This window comes from Strix aluco, chromosome 25 (assembly GCF_031877795.1).
Source record: "Strix aluco isolate bStrAlu1 chromosome 25, bStrAlu1.hap1, whole genome shotgun sequence".
NCBI classification, from domain to species: Eukaryota; Metazoa; Chordata; class Aves; order Strigiformes; family Strigidae; genus Strix; species Strix aluco.
The window spans coordinates 2446945-2466721 of record NC_133955.1 but is presented as its reverse complement, the minus strand read 5'-3'; the positions used below and the strand labels follow the sequence as shown (position 1 = coordinate 2466721).

Genomic DNA, 19777 nt, shown 5'->3' with positions numbered 1-19777 from the left:
TCGGAGTCTGCAGGAGCAGAGATACAGCCTCCACCTCCCTGATGTCCCACTGACCCTGCCGTACCCTCACACCACACATTAGTGCCCTCCGTGCCCTAACGTCCCAGGAGCAGCCCACAGAGAGTGTGCCGCAGGGCTACAAATGTGGCTGCTGGGCTACAAAGCTGCTATTCCCATTTTTTTCCTGTGTGTTTCTATACAACACAGGAGCCCGAGAAGGCCCAGGACCTTATAAAAAACGTTAAGGCTCCAGGTAATGCTGTTTCCACCATGAAAAGCCAAGGGCAGTCCACGTGCAAGCCCTGCAGTGTGACACAGCACCGAACTGTCTGTCAAACACTGATGGCTGCTGCGTGCTCCGACCCCCAGGCAGGACTCTGCAGTCCCAGTTTGTGTCTGGACGTTCCCTTATGAGCTTGTCCCTGCCTGATTCTCAGCTTGCTGGGGTACAAACTCCCACTCTCCATCCCTCTGGCAAACACCCACTTGGATCTGCGGGCACTCCTCCTCTGCTCGTGGAAGCTGGCTGTAACAGGACAGCAGGACACCCTCCCGGATCCTCAGCAAACCCCACACAGGGAACAGGAACCAGGTGGCACTAGACAGAGAAAGGATTTTCCCTTTCTCAGGCTTTTTTGGTGTCCTGGAAGATTCAAAGAAGAGTCAGTCCATCAATGCTCCATCACCTGGACTTGGAGGCCAGCAAAAGGCAGCCCCTTCCAGGAGAAGCTCCACAGGGAGGTCTGGGAGGGGAAGCCAGGAGAAAGGAACAGTTTTGCTGGTGTCTGTAGCTGTGTTCCACCCTGAGCCTCTGCCCTGGGTGTCCCTGAAGCATCTGTGCTCCATGAGGATCTTCCAGCCGCCGTAGTAGGTGAGGATGGAGAGAAGCTGGATGCTCCAGTGCCCCCAGTTGCTGTGTTCATGGACAGGATTGTCAAGCCAGGCCAAGATGCAGTTAGCAAAAGCTTCTATTTAGTTTCTCTTGCCTAGGCTGGGCTTTTTGTACTTGAAAAATGCAAGTAGGCATGAAAGAAAAAAGGCAGCTGGCACTCAGAGGCTGTCTACTGCTCTCTGGGGCTCATGGGACCCCTCCCACCCATGCTCCTCTCCTGAGCCACAGCGGCTCACCTAGGGCAGGCAGCCTGTTTGCAGGAGCGCTGAGGAGCCCAGGCTGCTCCGGCTGCTGGAGTGCATTACCGAAACTGGGAGGAAGGGAGGAGGGCTGGGAGGGCAGCGGCAGGGAGGTGCTTCCTTTGGACCTGGAAAACTCTGGCATTAGATTTGACAGTAATTTTGCCCTGAACTCTGGATAAGAAATTCTTGGTGCTGAACCAAGGCCTGGAACACAGGAAGGGGTCGCGCTGCTCACGTCCTGTGTGCAGGGCAGGCTTTTGTCACAGAGAACCAGGATGCAAGTGGGAGAGGAGCCACGCTGCCATGCCGGGTGTGCACAGTGGGCACGAATGGCCATCACTTGCTGGGGGAACCAGCCCCTGACCAAGCATGGACAGCAGGGCAGAGGTGACCTGAAGGACCCAGTCTTGCTGGGCATGGCCCATCCAACAGCTCAGAGCACAGCAGGTCACCTCATCAGCTAGGCACATTAGGAATGGGTGGCATTAGGAACATATTAACCGGGCGTTCAGGGCCCCGCTGAAGAGAACGTGTGGGTCTTAGTTAACGGGGTACAGCTGTATTACTGAGTGGGGCATTACCAGTTGCCACGATGCACATTGGCACCTTCTGAAGAGGATGGTGACATGAGCCCCTTGACATCACCCACTGCAGTTGGCCATGATGGCCACGGACCCTCCACAGGGTTCCCTAAGGCCTTGTAGAGTGTTAGAGACATACCCCAGAGCTGCCATCACCACAGCACGCAGGGATGAGCAGCCTTTCCCCTGGAGGTTGGGAAACCTCTGCCAGATGACTCAGGCTGTGTCTAACACAGGGCGCTTGAGATGGTGCTGCAAATGCCAGGCTCCGGCAGACTTGGAGGGACCTGCCCCCGCCAGTTGGCTTCCCACAGGTCTGAGGCAGGGGCTGTCAGGTTTCGGAGGCTCCCATACCCCTTTTCTCCAGAGGAAGTGGAGTGGGTGTATTAAAAGCTGACTGACAGCTTCAGAAAAGGTCCCTGCATCCCAAAATTCATAGAATCATAGAATACCCGCTTGGAAGGGACCTCAGGGATTCCAACCTTTCTGGCAAAAGCACACTCTAGACAAGATGGCCCAGCACTTTTTCCAGATGAATCTTAAAAGTGTCCAGTGTTGGGGAATCCACCACTTCCCACCACTGGGGAGATTATTCCAGTGGCTGATTGTTCTCATTGTGAATCATTTTCCTCCTGTGTCCAATCAGAATCTCCCCAAGAATAACTTGTACCCATCACCCCTCATCTTCTCCATGTAACTCCTTGTAAAAAGGGAGTCTCCATCTTCTTTGTAGCCACCCTTTAAACTGGAACACGGTGATAAGGTCTCCCCTAAGCCTTCTCTTCTCAGGCTGAACAAACCCAATTCTCTCAGCCTTTCCTCATACAGCAGGCTTCCCAGTCCCCTGATCATCTCTGTGACTTCCCAGTCCCCTGATCATCTCTGTAGCTTCCCAGTCCCTTGATCATGTTTGTGGCTTCCCAGTTCCCTGATCACCTTTGTGGCCCTCCTCTGGACCTTCTCCAGCCTGGCCACATCTCTTCTGGAGAGCGGGGACCAGTTCAGGGTCCACTGCTGCAAACCCCAGCTCTGGGCTTTGCTCTGAGTGTTTGCTCTGGAGGGGGCTGGAGGAGGAGACCAGGCTTGTGAAGGACATAACGCCATCCGCAGGGAGTGAGCGCGGCCCAGGCCTGTCCCCTCCCCAGCACGGACGGTGGGATGCCTTGCCATCTGACAGAGGGACACTCTCTAATCTTTTGGGGGGCGTCGAGGGTCCAAAATTTGCCACATCTCACTTCCCAGTGTCTTCCCCACGCGGCAGCCGTGCCTCTCTCGGACTGTGCACCACAGGGCTGGCTTCGGCTGTCCATTCCCCTCCGCTTGCCGCAAGCCTCCCCATCTCCCCAGCAGCACCCGGCAGGCCCAGGGGTGCAGGAGAGCAGAAGTTTTCGGTTTAGGGCCCCGGCTGCGGGCGCCCGGACGGCGGCGGAGCGGTGCCGTGGGTCCCCACGCCATCTAGTGTTGCACCGGCGACGTGGGAGTGGGAAAGGCTGCGAGGCTCCCCCCGCTCCGCACGTCTCCCAGCTTCCCGAGCCAGGTCAGTGGGCTAACTGGGAATTTGACCCGCTCCAGTTTTATTTCCAAAAAGACTGAAGCGCCTGCTCGGTTTCCCACAGGGTAATCTGCACACGAGGGTGCGGTTTAAACGTGCCGGGGTCCCACACGGGTGGGTGCGTGGGAATGGTCACACCAAGGGGTTAAGTCAAACAGTGTCCTGGGTTGGCAGCAGAGGGGCCAAAAGGAGTGACCAAAACCAATCAAGACATCAAAAATACTGTTAAGGGCTCGAAACAAACCCAGTAGTATTCACGGGATAATGTCAGGGCCATCAAAATCTTCAGAGCAGGGTTCACAGGCTGTCCCATTCCTGCGTGGATCTACCACGGCACTCTCTGGTGTAAAATTATTTTTCAGTGAACATAAAGGGATGTAGGAGTTTTTATTTTTTTAACTTCAGACAAACACGCTGCTGGCAGAGGTAAGAAGAACAAATCTAGACCCTTCCAGAAAGTCATTTCATTTTACAAATAAAGCAGTTCTTTGTAATAGAGCAGTTAAAGGAAATTCAGAGAGAGACTGAAAAGAAGGAAACTGGTACTTAAAGATATTAGCTGCTGGGAGCACACAGACATGGTTTTTGCTCAGGATCTGGGAGATGTACTGCTGAGCCATGCGTTCTCACGTTGATCATCTTGGGAAGAGACCTGGAATAATGAATTTTTGTTCAGAAACACACTGCTGAAATAGAAGGAAGGCCAGAACTGGACTGAATTTGAAGGAATAGAACATAGGAAAGCAGAGATGGGACTGCAGTGACACGTGTCAGGGATCCGGGGTGTCTGAGATGTCGGAAGGATGGCAAGAAGCTTGTAGTCACAGACAACAGTCTCCTCTTCTGGCCAAAATTTTTTTTTTTTTTTGGTCTGGGGATATATTTCATTTTCAAGAGAAGTCAGATCTGGAACGGGGCTGCCATCCTTCTGGCTGTGATTGCTACAGAGTGGAGGCTGTTTGCAGAAAGCTCACGACAGCCGACGTTTCCAGGAAGGCACCGGACTGACCCACCGGCGTGCAGAGGGCATCCCACGGGCCGGGGACACACGCAAACCTGTGCGTGTGCAAAGCAGCTCTGCACCCCAGAAGTTTTGGGATCACTGTTTGTGTGATTTACAGCCAGTTCTCATGAGATGTGGCTGTGCAGGACTTTTCGGCATCCAGAAGCTTAGTCAGATGTCCAGGAATCCTAGACAAATGCAGAAAACTCTCCAAATATGCCTGGGTAAAATTCCTGTCAGGAAAATAAAAGGCATGTTTTAAAAATATAAATGGTTGATAGCCTCAATCCAGAAGTTTTCATAGGAGCATGGGGTGTCTTGTCAGTCGCAGGGGGAAATGGGACGGCCTCCTGCCCTGTTATCACCTTGCAGATAGGGAAGGCGCTCACAAAACCGCTAACGTGGCTGTGCCCATCACTCTGTGCAAGAGCTAAGGCTCACATCAGCCTGGCACGCAGCCAGAAGTAATTAAATTCTTGAAGCAAGAGATGCAAAGTTAAGGAGCTCCAGGCCCGGTGCAGCATGGACCCAGCACACTTGTCATCATGAATAACCGATCCCGCTGGGAAGAATGCAACATGAAGCATGGGAAGGCGATAGCTGGTCACGCTGAGCATGACCCAGCACACACCCCATCTCTTGCAGGAGCCAGGAGCGTGTGCTGAGGGATCCCAGCCTCCAGCAACCCGCAGCCTTTCTCAACCGAGGACGGCAGCTTTGTATTTATGACTCTTGATTGATTTACTGCCATTAATTTGTCCTGTTGCTTTTAAACCCACCTCGACAGCTCGTATCCTTACTGCCCTGCTGCCAGGAGGTTCACACTAAACCGTGCGTTGTGTGAAGCCCTCTTCCTTGTGGCTCTTCTTCTACACTAGTAACTCCTAACTCCAGTTTTGCGATTTTAGACTGCTAATGAACCATGATCTGCATTGCTATGAATATTTAATAGCCCTTAATGTGGCCCCTAACTCTGTTCATTAGAGTGGTTCCTAATAACTAGCACGCTGGGGATATCAGATAGATACACTGCACCGCAGTTCCTGGGGTTTTCCCTGGAACTCTGTTGAAAACTGCTGGGTTTTTTTGTTAAGACTAATGAGCAAATGCCATCTGGTCTGGGGGATTGTCACTGATCATTTAGCGGTGTGCTCGTTCTGCGATTCCTCTAAGGAACAATTTGAAGCAAATCCTCTGCTTGGCAGCTTGATACCACAAAATAACCCGAAGAAGACGGGCAGCCCCTCCACTCAGAATGAAAACTGCCTGCCGGGAGCGAGGGATCCTCAGCCCCTTCACAGCGCAGAACCAGGCGGGCACCGCGGGGTGCGGAGCCGGCCGCTCCAGCCACGAGAGGGGGCTCCGAGAAGGCGCAGCGAAGCCAACCCAAACATCTCCGCCAAGGTTCGCGTTTGGTCCGGCTGCAGCAGGCAGAGCTGGGCGGGGGCAGCCTCCGGCCCGCACATCGCCCCCCCCGCGGGCCGCTGCAGGACGGCGACCCGCTGGGCCCGGCGGCTGCAAGCCCGGCGCGGGGGGCTGCGTCCCCTCAGAGCGCTGCCCCTCGCTCGCAGCTCCTGGGGACGGCCGGGCTCCAGGTTTAACTACGGGAAAAGCGGGAAACCGCCTCTCCGGAAGCTCAGCGTCCTCCGGGACGCCTCACCGGCAACGGCGCGGGCCGGAGGGGCAGCCAGACCTGCCGGCGTTGGCCCGGGGGGGGCTCTTCTGGTTCAGCCATTCTCCCCGGCCGCCCCGTCACCACAGGCCCCGCCACGGGCACCGCGGGCCGCCCCGGCGCGCAGACAGGGCACGGCCGGGCGGGTGCGGGCTCCCGGCGCCAGGCGCAGCAGCCCCGCGCGGCCGGCAGGGCGCGGCCATGGCGGGCGGAGGGGCGGGGCCGGCCCGCGCGCGGTGGCCGCTGGGAGCTGTAGTCCGGGTCGCGCCCAGGTGCGGCCGCCGCGGGGGCCGCCGGGAGCCGTGTCCGCCCCGCGGGGGCAGGTGCGGCGCCGCCCGCGGGAACTACATGTCCCGGGATGCCGCGGGGCGCGGGCGGCGCGGGCGCGGCGGCGGCGGCGGGGGCGTAGCGAAGATGGCGGCGGGGGCGCTGCGCCCCGCTCCCGGCTGAGCAGCGGCGCGCTCCCTGCGCCTCAGTGCGGCGGCGGCGATGTCGGAGCCGGAGCACCTGGGCGGGAAGCGGGCCGAGTCGGCGCGGCTGCGGCGGGCCGAGCAGCTGCGGCGCTGGAAGGGCTCCCTGACGGAGCAGGAGCCGGTGGCGGCGGGGGGCGGCCGGGGCCGGCACCGCGGCGCCGGGGGGTCCCGCGTCCGCTTCGAGGAGGGCGCCGTTTTCCTGGCCGCCTGCTCCAGCGGGGACACGGAGGAGGTGAAGCGGCTGCTGGGCCGCGGCGCCCGCATCAACACCACCAACGTGGACGGGCTGACAGCCCTGCACCAGGTACCGGCAGCCCGGGCTCGGGGCGGCGGGGAGCTGGGCCCGGCGGGGGGCGCGGCGGCCCGGCGGTCCCTTCCCTTCGCCTGCCGCCGAGCGAGGCTTCCCCCGCGCCCCCACAGAGGCTCCCGCGGCCGGGGGAGGGGGGACACGGGCTCGCTCTGCCCTCGCCTCCTCAGCCCCGGAGCGGGGGGGACGCGATTTCAGACGCTTCCCCTGCTGCTGGCAGAGGGGGAGGGCAGAGCGGTACCTGCGGCACCAGTAGTGGGATGTTTATAAACAAAGCGATGACAGAAAGCTTTGATCTGAGCCTCCTCCTGCATATTTAGCGTGTGTCTGAAGCAGAGACCTAGTTTGGAGGGGAGCGTGGTAGCATATTCCAGTCGAGCAGCTTGATGTACCGAGTTCTCACAGGGATATTAAGTAGCTTAATTAGCAAAATAAAGCGTTGGGCTGGCAGAGCCTCGAGCCTGACTAGGTGGCCAATTTATTAGTTTTTGGAAAACTTCTGACTTTGTGCTTGGGGTCTGCTGAAACTGCAGCAGTTCTACGAAAATTTCCCGGGGGGGGGTGCGGTTTTTGCAAGGTCAGAAGCGTCTCGTCAGCTTCTGTGTTTGTGTTCTATCGGAGTTGCCTTGAAACTCCCCAAACTGCTCTTTGACAGCCTTTGCAGAGACCAGAGTGCCCGCATCTCAGATAAGCGACGTAGATTCTATTAATATTCATCCAAATGTGCAGAAGATCATACAAAAGTGATCGCAGAAGTTAGCTTCAGAGTGGTAAAGCCTTGCCTGTCTAGAAACATGTGCTGTGTTTCATCCGTAGCTTTTGCTGTCGCTGTGTAAATGAACAGGAATGTAAGGGAGCATGTGAAATTGCTACCCTTTAATATTGGGAAACCTGTTGCTATCTAAGACTGATTGAGAATTTAGCAGGGCATGTGAAAGCGTCCCAGATTGTTGCATCTGGTCAGTGAAATGAATCTGATTTGAATCTGGGCCAGCCTCAGGAAGAAAATTTTCTAAGCTCGAGATCTTGTAGATTAAGCATGTAGTGTAGCAACAGGACCGGGAAAAGAAGCACAGTCCAGGAATAACATCTGGAAATAATGTGTTTGTAAAGAATAATGCTTTAATAGCACAAATAGCAGGACAGTAATTGAGTTGATTAGGCTTTCGTCTGTGCTGGGCTGGTATTATTGAACTGAAGCATTTGGGACATTTACAAGCTCGGTTCACAGGCTCGCTTGCTCATGGCTGTCGGTGAACAACGGGCAGTGATATTTATTCATTTTGTTCTGGAGTTCCAAAAATAAGTTATGAAGCAAAGAGCACAGGCGCTTACGGACCATCAGGTTGAATAAGACTTCAGCTGGCAAAGCAGTGAACTTTGTAATAGCTCAGCTTTTTTTCTAATAGGAATAGCAAATAAGTTACACTGCTTAAGTAATCTCCAATAGAACATGGATACATTTATCATCTGATAAATAATTGTATGGACACTAGTAAGAGCCAGTTACTGAAAAGCTGGTTATTGAAAGCATTTTGACAAGGAAGAAGGCTGAATCTAAGGTGGATAGAAGTATGGTAGAGCTGGGATGACTTCCTGAGGGCTTTCCACCCAGGATTGATTATGATCTCTTCAGAAGTATCCGGGTATTGCTGATGTACAGAACGTGACGCTTGGCCAAAAGCATAACGTGAAATGCATTACACTCGTCAGACAATGGGTGATTATCTCTGCAAGGTCAAACTTCTTGAATATATGACAAGCCATGTATTGACAAGCAGGGTGCAGATGTATTTCTGAATACGTAAAGAGTTGTGTCTTAGGAGCTAAGTATTGGGTAACATTGAGCAGTGACACCTAGGGCTTGATACTTGGAAGAGCTTTTAGATGAGTGAGTAGTCAAGCAGATGCTAGCTGTACAAGCAAGTCTCTTACGTGAAATGTTTCCTCAGAAACTTTACAGGAAGGGAGGTTGACCTTACTTTGAATTTAATAAAAGCTTTGTTCCAATGTCCTGTTGATGTATTAGCATTTTCTCCTCTGCATATCTCGGACAACACCGAAGAGTGCTGAGTGCTGATATGTTCTTGCACACCCAAATGGAGCAAACACTGATTTGTCAGAGTTTCATTGTATGTCTTGAATCTATAAATCTGTGTCAGGTGAAAATGTTTATTATCATGGTTGAAGAGGTTGTTCTGAGTTCCTTATCATTGAACATGTCCAAAATATGTTTGTTTTCATATTACTTGGGAAATGGGACTGTCTATGGTAAAGTGTCAGGTGAGGTCCAGTTAGGTTGAGCGTCGAGTGCTGGTTGACAAATGAAATGAAGGTAGCACATGTGAGGGTTTTTTAAATAACTTCTCTTAGTATTAGCAACATAACACTGTGAGTGTGGGGCAGATGGTAGTGACCGTCTGCTCTCGTTTAATACTTGTAAAACCAAACGGCCATGCAGTGAGGAAGGAAATCCTACACATTGAAAAGAGTTTGCTTTGCTGAAGGAAAGATTGGGTAAAATTTTTTTTTCTTTGGCTAAATAATATTAAGCTAGATTTGCTCTGTCCAAGCAAATGTCTTTTCAGGTAGTGGAAAGCTTAACAAAGTCAATTGACTTACTTTATCAGAGTCGACATCTGCTTCTACAAAACCTAAGACCCATCTTACGAATTTGGTTAGTTTGTTTGAAGTGGCCCCAAATGTTGCATGGCATTCAACAAAGGTAAAGTCACACTTTCTTTAGTATCTGGGCCACTATGACTAAGAACCATTGTGTACTTGCGGGGTGAGAAGCTGTCTTTGCTATTTATATCTATGAAGCTGTATTTTGAAAATAACCTTTTAAATGACAAGTGGTGTTTCTGAGCCTCCAGCTTGTGTCGTCCCCCTCTTTGGAGGGATCAGGTGCAGCTAAAGCTACGCCACAGGCCAGGGTCTGTCATCTGTATCGTGGCTTCAGTTATACACGTGTCTTTACCTCAGTGCCTGCAAATTGCTTCTGGATGAACATCAACCCCATATTTTCAGTGATTAACTAAATTCATTGAATATAGTATATTTTTGGCAATGGCCTTGTGTCTAATGCAGAATGGAAAGGGAGATACTAGCTAAGTGTGAGTGAACATTTAGAAATCACCAAGAAAACGGCTACTAGTAGGTGAAACAAACTATCGGTCGCAGCTGAACTTCTGTGTTTGCAGTTGGTGAGAAGTGGGCATGAAATGCTCTCTCTTCCTCCTGAGCAACAGGTGGAACCAAAGAGTGAACTTTTATGAAAATTGAGTCTTAAGGGAAAAAAATTCTGATGCTTCTAGTTGGGAAGGCATTTCCAAATGTAATAGGCAGTGCTTGTTTGTCTTTAAAAACGGACTGGTTCACGAACAATGACAACAGAAAAGATTGATTGTCTGCCCTTTGATTTACCCGCTGTTTCCCTTCTTCCCGTTCTATGGAGAAGTGAGTTGCTCATGAAATAACTCCTGAGTTTCTGTCATTTACAGTACTCTTAAAGTAGCTTGGCACTTGCTTTTGGCTTATTTTCAGGTGCTGGGCACCTGTGGTGATTCCGAAGCTGCTTCATGAGAAGTGAGGTACTTTGCACAGTGGAAGCTGTGACCTCTCTGGCAGTCCCAGTTTAAGTTTTTCCTGCTTCTGAGCTGTAAAACTGCAGGCATGCTGTAGGTGCTCTTCAGAGCTTCATAAAGCAGCATCCATGTCAAACTAAGGCTGGTCAGTTTTTGGTTGCCGCTCAGCAAATTTGGCCCTTTACTCACTTCCAAATGTTGTGTGCAGTCCTAGCAAAGCAGAAGGCAGCAGAATTTTTGGACAGTCCAAAAACCAAAGCCAGGGCTAACACATTACAAACCACTCGCCCTAACCGCAGCAGTCTGGAGGCTGTTGGAAGAACCATCGAGGTGCTAACACCAGAACAAAATCTGGGAGACTGAGGGGAGGAAAGAGAGGACTCCAATGTGGATTGGTGTTTTTTTCTAGCTCGGACATCACTGCTAGAGAGCATGGAGCAAAGGGTTGGAACTGCAGCAGTGGCTGAAGCAGCCTGGGTTTGTTTTACGGGATAACTGAGATAGGTCCGACAGTCGTTACCCACACGGAGTGCTCATACGGCAACAGCTTCTAGGAGAAGTTTCTTAATCACCAAAAGGTAAAAGCTAGTTTGTGTCTTGAAATGTGAGGATCCCACACAACGCACGGTGACATGAAATCTCTTGAATGAAGTATGCAGGTACTACGTGCACATATGTTTGGGACATCACAGCTGTACTTGAAGGTAGTTTAGCATCTGACCTTTTAATGGGTGATGATAGTGTCATACATCAGGCTGCATTTTTTAAGATTGGGTGGCTGCATTGTCTAAAAATACATTAATCCTAGGAAGAGAAGGTTATCTAGGGAGAGTCATATACCTTTTCCACCGCACTCTGCAAAGTTTCTTTCCAAAGGTATGCTTCTGCCAATGAAAATAGAAGTTGCAAGCTGTTTGCACTGTATTTAACGCTGCTCATCAAACTGAAATATGACACTGTTAAAAATAGGGTTTATCACTAGGGTAAGTGAAATATTTTTTTGTGTTTCACTTATAAATGGGAATAAAATAGTATATACTCAATAAGGTGAGAAAGCTTGGAAACTACCTACAATACACTAGGAATTTATTGGACAAAGCTAGTTAAAATCTGAAGTGCTGTTTTGCCAACCTAATGCTTTTATTTTCTTGCTTTTGTCTTACTCAGTCCCTTTTTTGGCTTGATGTTTTGTCCCTGTGGGTTAGTTCAATTGTCTGTCCCTTGCATCTCTATTACAAAACAATCTCCTAAGTGGGCAGAATTAACTCTAGACTAAACAAACTAACCTTGAACTGAAATGAGTTAGAGCCTTGGAGAAGTGCTGCTCCTCACAGTCTCCGTTTGTTCTGGTTGGGGGCAGTTTCTCCACGGGTTAGTTAGGCTTCTGGAAACTGAAGCCAACCACAGCATTCCCTCAGCTACTGGATGCTGGGAGCAAACCTACTCTGTTTTAGTAAGTAGATGGATATTTGTGATGGGAAATGTGCATCTTCATCGTTTCCTTCCTCAGCCTCTGTTTATCCTATCTAGTGATTAGATGAGTCAAGCTCTGTTGCTCCCCATAAACAAGCAAGTGAGCTGATAGGATTTTCAGCTACAACTTCCTGTATGGCAGCAGCCAGAAGTGATGACCCTGGTCCTTAGTGCTGTCTGTGGAAAAGTTCTCATCTCTACAGCAGTGCTGCTGTGCAGTCCAGAGCTCTGGCCCCACGTGGAAATCTCCTTTGGGGAGCGAAGGTATTTTAGGGAACCCTTGTTACACTTAATATATGCTGAAAGCTCTCTGACTTTTGCAAATAAAATTCTTGGGCCTGCATTAGAGATGGAGACAAGTCTTTCATGCTGCATACTTGTCTGAATCAACATTGTTTGATAAGATTGAAAGCCAGCTCAGCAAAAAATGCAGGAATGAGCAATGAATGCAGTGCCTGGAACGGTCGCTGTTCCAGAGCGGTGTCTTGCAGCTCCTGTTGGCATGGCTGAAACCTGCTGAAGCATTAAAGGCAACGTTTGTGAGCAGAACTCTCTCAGCTGTAACCTAGATGAAACTACCGTCATCCTAGTATTATTTTTGCAATTTATAATGCCTCTTGCTTATTTTAACGGTGTGTGTTAGGGGCTGGGAGCTGTTTCTATTACAAACAGGTTTAGAGACTTAGAATTCAGATTAGGTACTGTGGGGCTTGTGAGACATCTTAAGTGCTGTGTGTTGTAATATACTGAGATAATATCTGACTAATACTAAAATATAAGACTTTTGAGTTGGTATGCTAGCTCTCAATTGAGGATTATTATATACCATAAGTCAAAAAGGCCTGTCAGACTGTGCATATTAGAACAGTCTTTTTAAGAAGGTTTGGAGAGGGGAGTATTATGTAAGTGGTTGTATAAATTGAGAATTTTTTTTTTTCTTTCTAACTTTTGAATACAAATGAGGGCAGGGGGAGCATTAAGTACTCTGAAATGTCTGCTCTGCTTTTTAAAAAATTGTATTTTTGCACAGGGCTCGGATAAAAAATTGAGCGAAAACCCCTGACCCTTTCAGGGGAATAGCAGCCCCCACCCTCCAGTTGCAAGCTCTCTAAATGAGTGAACTGTTTGACCTAGTGATAATGGTATGGCCCCAGCGTGAAGGTGCCCAGTATAAATCCTGGGATCTGAGTCTGCAGTTTATTTTCAGCTGTCCTTCTGAAGGGAGGTGCAACAGCTGTCCCTGCAATCTCCTTTATTGGGCTGCAGCAAACTGATCTGCACGGGCGTGAAAGGTGCAGCTCGCAGGAGGAGGTGTTCAATATGCCTTAGTGGGAAAATTTCAGTTTATAAGAATTTTGAGGGAACGCTTTGGTGGGGATTTAGGTGCTTATTTTTATGGGGCACTTCAGCATGAATGGATTTAAGAACAACTTCACGGTGAGTGTAGTCCATACAGGCCTGTGCAGAGAAACATTTCAAGCTGCTGTCAACTTGAAAATGGAGGGCGATGTGATCTGCCTGCTCTGGTGGAGCTTTTCAAAGTATGACTGTGTGGTGGAGCTCCAACCTGCACAGCTTATAGGTGCCAAATTTTATTTCCTCCCTTCACTCCAGAGATGCGTCTCTTACTGTGGTGGGACAGGACCGTTCTTAAATACTTAATTCTTAGAACGTGTTTTCCAGTGGAAATTAGCTTTTCTAGATTCCCAGGCTAGTGAGAATGATATCGTGCACTGCTGACAGCTGAATCCCGAGAGTCAGGCCTCTTTTTTTTTTTTCCTCATCAAGCTGTTGACAATCATGAACATCAAAATTCTTGAATCAGACACCTACGCAGTTTCTCATGACAGCATTCATTCGTAATAATTACAATGTACAGTACTTACAAATGACTAGTATTTTAGAAAATAAATCTGTGTGCACTCTTGTTAAATATTTTCATGTTAAATTTTTGAAAGATCAGTCTCCTTCCAGCTTTAAGCTCTCAAATATAGTCTTTGCTCATCTGAAAATAACTGGAAATTCACTCTTTAAGAGTAAATGGTGTGAATTTTTTTAATGCTGTTTTTTCTTAGTAGCTTGTTTCCTGTAGCTGAAAAAAAAATAGAAGAGTCTTAACTTCTAAGTCTCACCAGAAATGTTTCCATAATACAATAAGCTGACCTTGCAGAGGGACACAAGCACTTTCAGCATTGCTTTTCCAGCATTCAGCCTTGCTCGTAAATCTTTGTGAAATGTACAGAATGCAGAATGACCACCTGCCATTAGCCTTTTTATGTGTCACTGCCTTTTCAGGGTAAAACTAAACCTGGCCCCTCTCTGATACTCTGAGCCGGAGCATTGATTTGCCACAGTGATTGCTCACCATCCATTTCTGGAATCTGTCTGAAGCCACCTCCTATTTATAATTTGTCATTCCTCACTGTCTTAGACACTTAATGTGGCTTTGTTACAAAGCTTTATGCTTTTTTACATCTGAAATCATGTGATAGCTACAACTTGTAGTATTAGGCCTTGTCTAAATGCAACTGCTGGTTTAGCAAGAGGTGAGTCTAGTAGTGATTTAGTGAACTGATGAAACTTTGTGTGTGGGCTCTGCTGGCCTAACCTGGCTTATGTCTGTTTAGTTTGGACCTGTAAATATAATACCGTAACCCAAACGGATGTACACCAGCTTGAAGCTGGTAGGGCCTGCACACGGAACTGCACTAAATTAACCAGACTGGGTTTTGTGCTTGAATTGATGCATGCTGGAGTACTGCTGCAGTGGTTTTGTACTGAAGTTAAAGTATGAAGCAGGGTTTCTCGTCCTGTTCCAGGACTTGAGTTCATATGAATTGTCAGCCTTACTCAAAACAATTACTAATTATGGATTGGTCTTGAGTGACAACTTGATACTTTGTGTGAGGCATGTTAATAGGGATTTCTCCCTTGGAAGATTGCTGGGGCAGGTGAACTCTGACCCGGCAGGCTGTGAGTAATGGGGCTTACTTTAATTGTTTTGGTATAGCCAGGACACTGCTCTGAGTTACATCATCAACAGAGACCCTGCCTCTGCCAACAGAAATCATCAGAATATATAGCCTAAACACTGTTGTGGTTTTGGAGGGTGAAATGTTCTAAATTTTTATCTAACAAGCCATTTTTCTACCGCATTTGCTCTCTGGTTTCTGTAAGCGAGATGACATGCTCTCCAGCGCAGACAGGTTTGGTGTTTTTGGGGATAACAACCACATCTGAGCTAACTGGTTGCATTAGCACAGCCTACACCTGTCCAGGAAGAGGTGCCTATCCTGAGCCTGGGTAGGAGTTTAACTGCACCTGCGACAGTCATACAAACACTACGAACTTGCCAAGTGTCTGATTTAATTTTTTTAAAGCGGTGTGATCATGCCAGCAGAAGTTCCTGTGCTAGCAAGCCACGTGCCCTTGCTTGAGTCTTTTAATCAACATCCCAAGTGATGTTCGTACTATTGGTATGATCTACATGTTGCATTAATATAAGCCTTTCAGTTACCAAAAATTATTACACTGGCAAAGACGCTTTCAAAGCAACTTGATGTACATGCAAAATGCCACGTCCTAGGCTGTTACCACAACATCTTCCTTTTTTGATGCAAGAGGTGGTTTTTAAGCAACCTGCAGCAAGTATTTCAAGCAGAATTATGAATACTGAGCTGAAATAGTGCTCTCTAGAGAAGGCTAGAAAGTGCCACTGACTTAATTCTGAAGGAGGTAGCATATAGGTTAAACCTTCAAAGCTGGTTTCATCACTTGGTGTTGGCTTTCAGTTCTTGTCTTGCTTCGTGCTGCCTCACTATGTTCTTAGGAAGCCGACTGAACCACGCCAGGTTCCAGCCAGCTCGACTTACTGTGTGCTGGTATTCCCATCAGTCTTGTTAGCTTTTAGGGGAATCTGTGTACCATGGACAAGCTTTGAAAGGTAGGAGTTGTGTTCAAAATTACTGTTTCAAAGACTTTTGAGAAGCAGAAAGTCAACATTGTGTGTCAGAGTCTCTTCCAGAGAGTTGTATTGATAGTCCATAAAAGCAGTTACCTTGACTGCCTCTCATCTGTCTGCTCTGTCTCCCTGAGAACCTGGTAGGTCTTTTTCTGCAGTGTTGCTTTACAGCCAGTTGCCCCAGTCTGTGTTGTTGCAAGGAGTTATTCTGTCCTAGGAGCAGGACTTTCCCTTTGCCTTGGCTGACCTTCACAAGCTCTCTGTCAGGCCACTTCTCCAGCCTGTGTAGGTCCCTCTGAGAAGGATCTCCTGCCCCAGCCATGCCAACCAGTTTGATACCATCTGCAAACTTGTTGAGAGTGCTCTCTGTCCCGTAATTGGTGTTAATCAGCTTTGTTAACAAAGACATTGAATTATATTGGCCCCAGTATCAACCCTGAGGGATGGCAGGTAATCAGCTGCCAGCTGGACTTTGTACGGCTGATCACCTTCTGAGCCTGATATTCTAGACAGTTTTCCATCGCCTTATCGTCTGCTTCTGTAGTCCAGCTCTCGCCAATCTGCCTGTTAAGAATACTGTCAGAGATGGTGTCAAAGGTGTACCACGCTCACTCTCCCATCATCCACCCAGCCTGCTTCTCATTGTGGAGGGCAATCAAGTTAGGCAGGATTTGCCACTGGTAAATCCATGCTGGCTGTTCCCAGTCACCACCACCTCCTGCATGTGGCTGGAAATAGCTATCAGGAAGATTTACTAAGACAACTAAGTTGGGACTGACAGGCCCGTAGTTCCCTGCATCCTTCTTACATGATGGGTGGTGTTTGCATGTCATCAGGATCCTCCCTTTGTCGCCATGACCTTTGAAAGATGGCAGTGACTTTGCAGTGACATCAGCCAGCTTCGTCCTCAGCCGAGTCTGCATCCTGCCTGGCCCCTAAAGTGATCCCTGGACATTCCTTCCGCTTTATTCCCTGGGTTGGGGCTCTGGTGCTGTGCAGTGTAGCTAGCAGGACCAGTCTGCTTTTCCTGGGAACTGTCCTTAGTCCGTTCCTTCTAGCATGTGCCCATTTTGTCGTACCAGCCTCCTCGGCTGCAGCACTTCTGTAGTTGTGGGACTGCATGAAACTTCAGTCTCACTTGCCCGTAGTTCTTCGCAGCGACTGTCAGACACTCCTGTGCACAGCAAACTAAATGTTTCTAGGGTGTTTTCCTCGGTGTTTTCCTGATTTCCTTATTTCCCTGTTTTTTTGCTGTTTTCTTTTTTTTTTTTTTCCTTCTAAAAAATTTAAGTTTTAAGGTGAGGTTCCTGCCGGGAGGGAAATAGGAGCGGTTCTTTCTAGTTGACTTGTCTCTTAACTCCTTCAGAGTTCGGTCTTGCAGGAACACAGTTAGTGAGCAATTGCTGTCGTCTCATACCTGTGATGCCTTCCCTACTTTTTGGTGCAAACTTGCACAATGACTTAACCAATGATTCAAAACGGCTTATCTGTCAGCACCAGTTCAGTTTTAAGGCATGTCATGACCTCTTTTCTTCAGGAGGAGGCACGCAATAAGTAGTGCTGCCAGGTATATCTCCCAAGGGAGATGATAACTGGGGATTTTTCTGTTTCTTGCTACCACTTTGGTAAATGCTTCTTACCCATCTTTCAGTACAGACATCAGTGGCTCTTAAGGCTAAGGGTGTTATCTTATCTTTCTTGGCTGCCTTCATTTTATGAATGGGCTTGCTTAGCAATTGTCTTCCAGTTGCCGAAGAACGCATCTTGCTGCTCCCATGTGCAGAATGGCTGACACTGTAGGAAATGCTGTCAAACAAGCTGAACTCTCATTTTTGGCTTGAGTCCACTTTCGTGGAGCCCTTTTCACTTTCAGTCCAGCTACTGGTTTAATCGCTGCTGCAATTCAAATATTAACTGTTGCTCAGTGCCTTCTGAGTATGGAAAGGGGGTGCAGGAGGCACTAGGGTATGGATTGGGCTCTGGAGGGGGATGAGTAGCTGTAGCTGTTGAAAGCAGCCGCTGAGTGATGGTTGCACGGTTTCTGTGGATTGGCTGCAAGAATGAGCAGCCGTAAGTCAGCAGGGCTTAGCTTGTGTCCTTGCAAAAAGCATGTCGTGGGGTCCAGCTCTGCTTAACCTTATCACCCACACAAACTTGTGACAAGTCAGACAGGGCTGTTGGGCCCCCTCTGACCAGCCTGTGCCCGGCAGAAGGATGCTATCCTGGGGAGCTGGGTTTAAGAAGCAGCTTTGAGTGCCAAACCTGTGTGCAGGCAAAGCAACTGCTCCTGCCAGCAGGTGAGGAAACCTGGCTGGTAGGTAGGACTAAGCAGCTCCCGTGGTTTGTAGACCAGCCTTTCTGCAAGCAGGGCAGTGAGGGCAGAGCAGGTTTTGGCAGCTTAAGTCCCTCTCTTGGACCAAGCTGAATAGCCTCTGGCTAGAAGGAGAAGGAACTGGTGAGGCAAACAACACTGTTCAACGACTTCTTACTCTGTATTCCTTTTGATAGCCCTGCGTGGGATCTGACTCCTGTTTGTTTGCTGTTCTTGGGCAGATCCACCATGTGCTGGCTGCTCCTGCATCCCCTAGGTGTGTGTGCCATGCCGGGGTGGCCCAGATGCTTTCTGGACCAAACCCACTCCAGGGCTTTGGACTGCCCTGGAGCTATTGAGCTTGTCTCCAGTCCACGTGTCACTTGCCAACCCACTGCCATTTGCTTCCCAGACCCTCTGTCACTTAGTTTCTCTCAGTCTAATTAATTTGGGGGGAAAGCTGAGAGGTGGCGAGTCCCCTGCGGCTGCTCGGAGTCTGTATTTTTGATCCAAGTACCATCCCCAGTGTGAGGTGAGCTGCATCTCAGATACTGGGTGTGTTAGTGGCTGCGCAAAGGCTCAGTCCATGAGCCTTCCGACTTCAGGTGGGATTATCTGCACCTCTCCTCCTGGACTTTGCATCCCTTCCCTGTTCACACACATCTTCCTCAGTCTTTCCTCGTATGCTTGGAACTGGAAGGTGGAATATATTTAGAGAGGGGGGTGCATGAGGGTGAGTGTATTTGCTGCAGACAGATAGAACTTAGGCAAACTTCTGCATATTGTATCTGTGGAGCAGGGGGACTTTTAATAAAGAAAATTGAAAAGTGATGATTCAGTGGAATTTAAATCCTAATTATTTCAAAATTGAAAGAAAGATACATTGTTCATTGTGACATATCATCTTTTATTATGGGGTGGCCTGTGTGCTTTCTCCTCTCAATCATAAATCACTGTAATAGATATATGCCGTATTCAGGGAGCACACAGTACCATGGGGGTTTTTTTCTGGGGAGTATTGGGAGAATCTGAGTCTTGGATACAACTCAACTAAATAGTTTCAGATGACAGATCTGTCCCAGTTTTGCCATTGTGTGCTGAACAGTTTTGTATTGCTTCTCAGCAGTGCTGTGTCTGCATGCCTTCAGTCCTTCCTGTACAAAGATCTCTTAAAATAAAAATTCAGCTCAGACAAAAGAGGTTCCAGAGGTGCTCAGACCAATGAAAAGTGTTGGGTCCTCAGCACCAGTTGCTATTTGTTCAGGGGGAACTGGCATATGAAGCCACTAAGCTATTATCCGTTGTGTATAACATATCACTTAATCCAACTACTAGAGGACCATCCCTGCAGCAGGACCATGTCCTTGTCCAGGGAAGTGACAATTCTTCATATGATGCAAGTTTGCAAAAAGGACTCCAAGAAGAACCTGGGAAATGATAAGCCCAAAAGAGTCAACAAGCATATGGAGAGTAGAAATCTGGTTGAGGTGGTGTGTTTGGATTTCCAAAATGCTTTTGACAAGGTCTCTCTGTAGAAACCCTAAGAAACAAAGCTGTTGTGAAATAGAGAGAGATCTTATCGTTGATTAATTACTGCCTGAAAGAGAGAAAACAAAGGCTAGGAATAAAAGATCAGTTTACAGGAGGAAGGGGAATTATCCTGTGCATCTCTTCCAGAGTCTGTGCTGCTCTGCATGCCCTTAATGTGAGATGGAAATGGGAA

The 19777-nt window shown here is 48.8% G+C and overlaps 1 protein-coding gene across 7 annotated transcripts in view; it reads left to right on the top strand.

Moving 5' to 3' along the window:
* Positions 1-6347: 6347 nt before the first annotated feature.
* Positions 6348-19777, top strand: part of PPP1R12B (protein phosphatase 1 regulatory subunit 12B) — a 127429-nt gene continuing 113999 nt past the window's right edge. For all 7 annotated transcript variants that reach the window (XM_074849964.1, XM_074849960.1, XM_074849961.1 and 4 more), the window contains exon 1: positions 6348-6719. In XM_074849964.1, the coding sequence (XP_074706065.1) occupies positions 6432-6719 (288 nt within the window). In that variant the 5' untranslated portion in view covers positions 6348-6431. The remainder of the gene's footprint in view (positions 6720-19777) is intronic.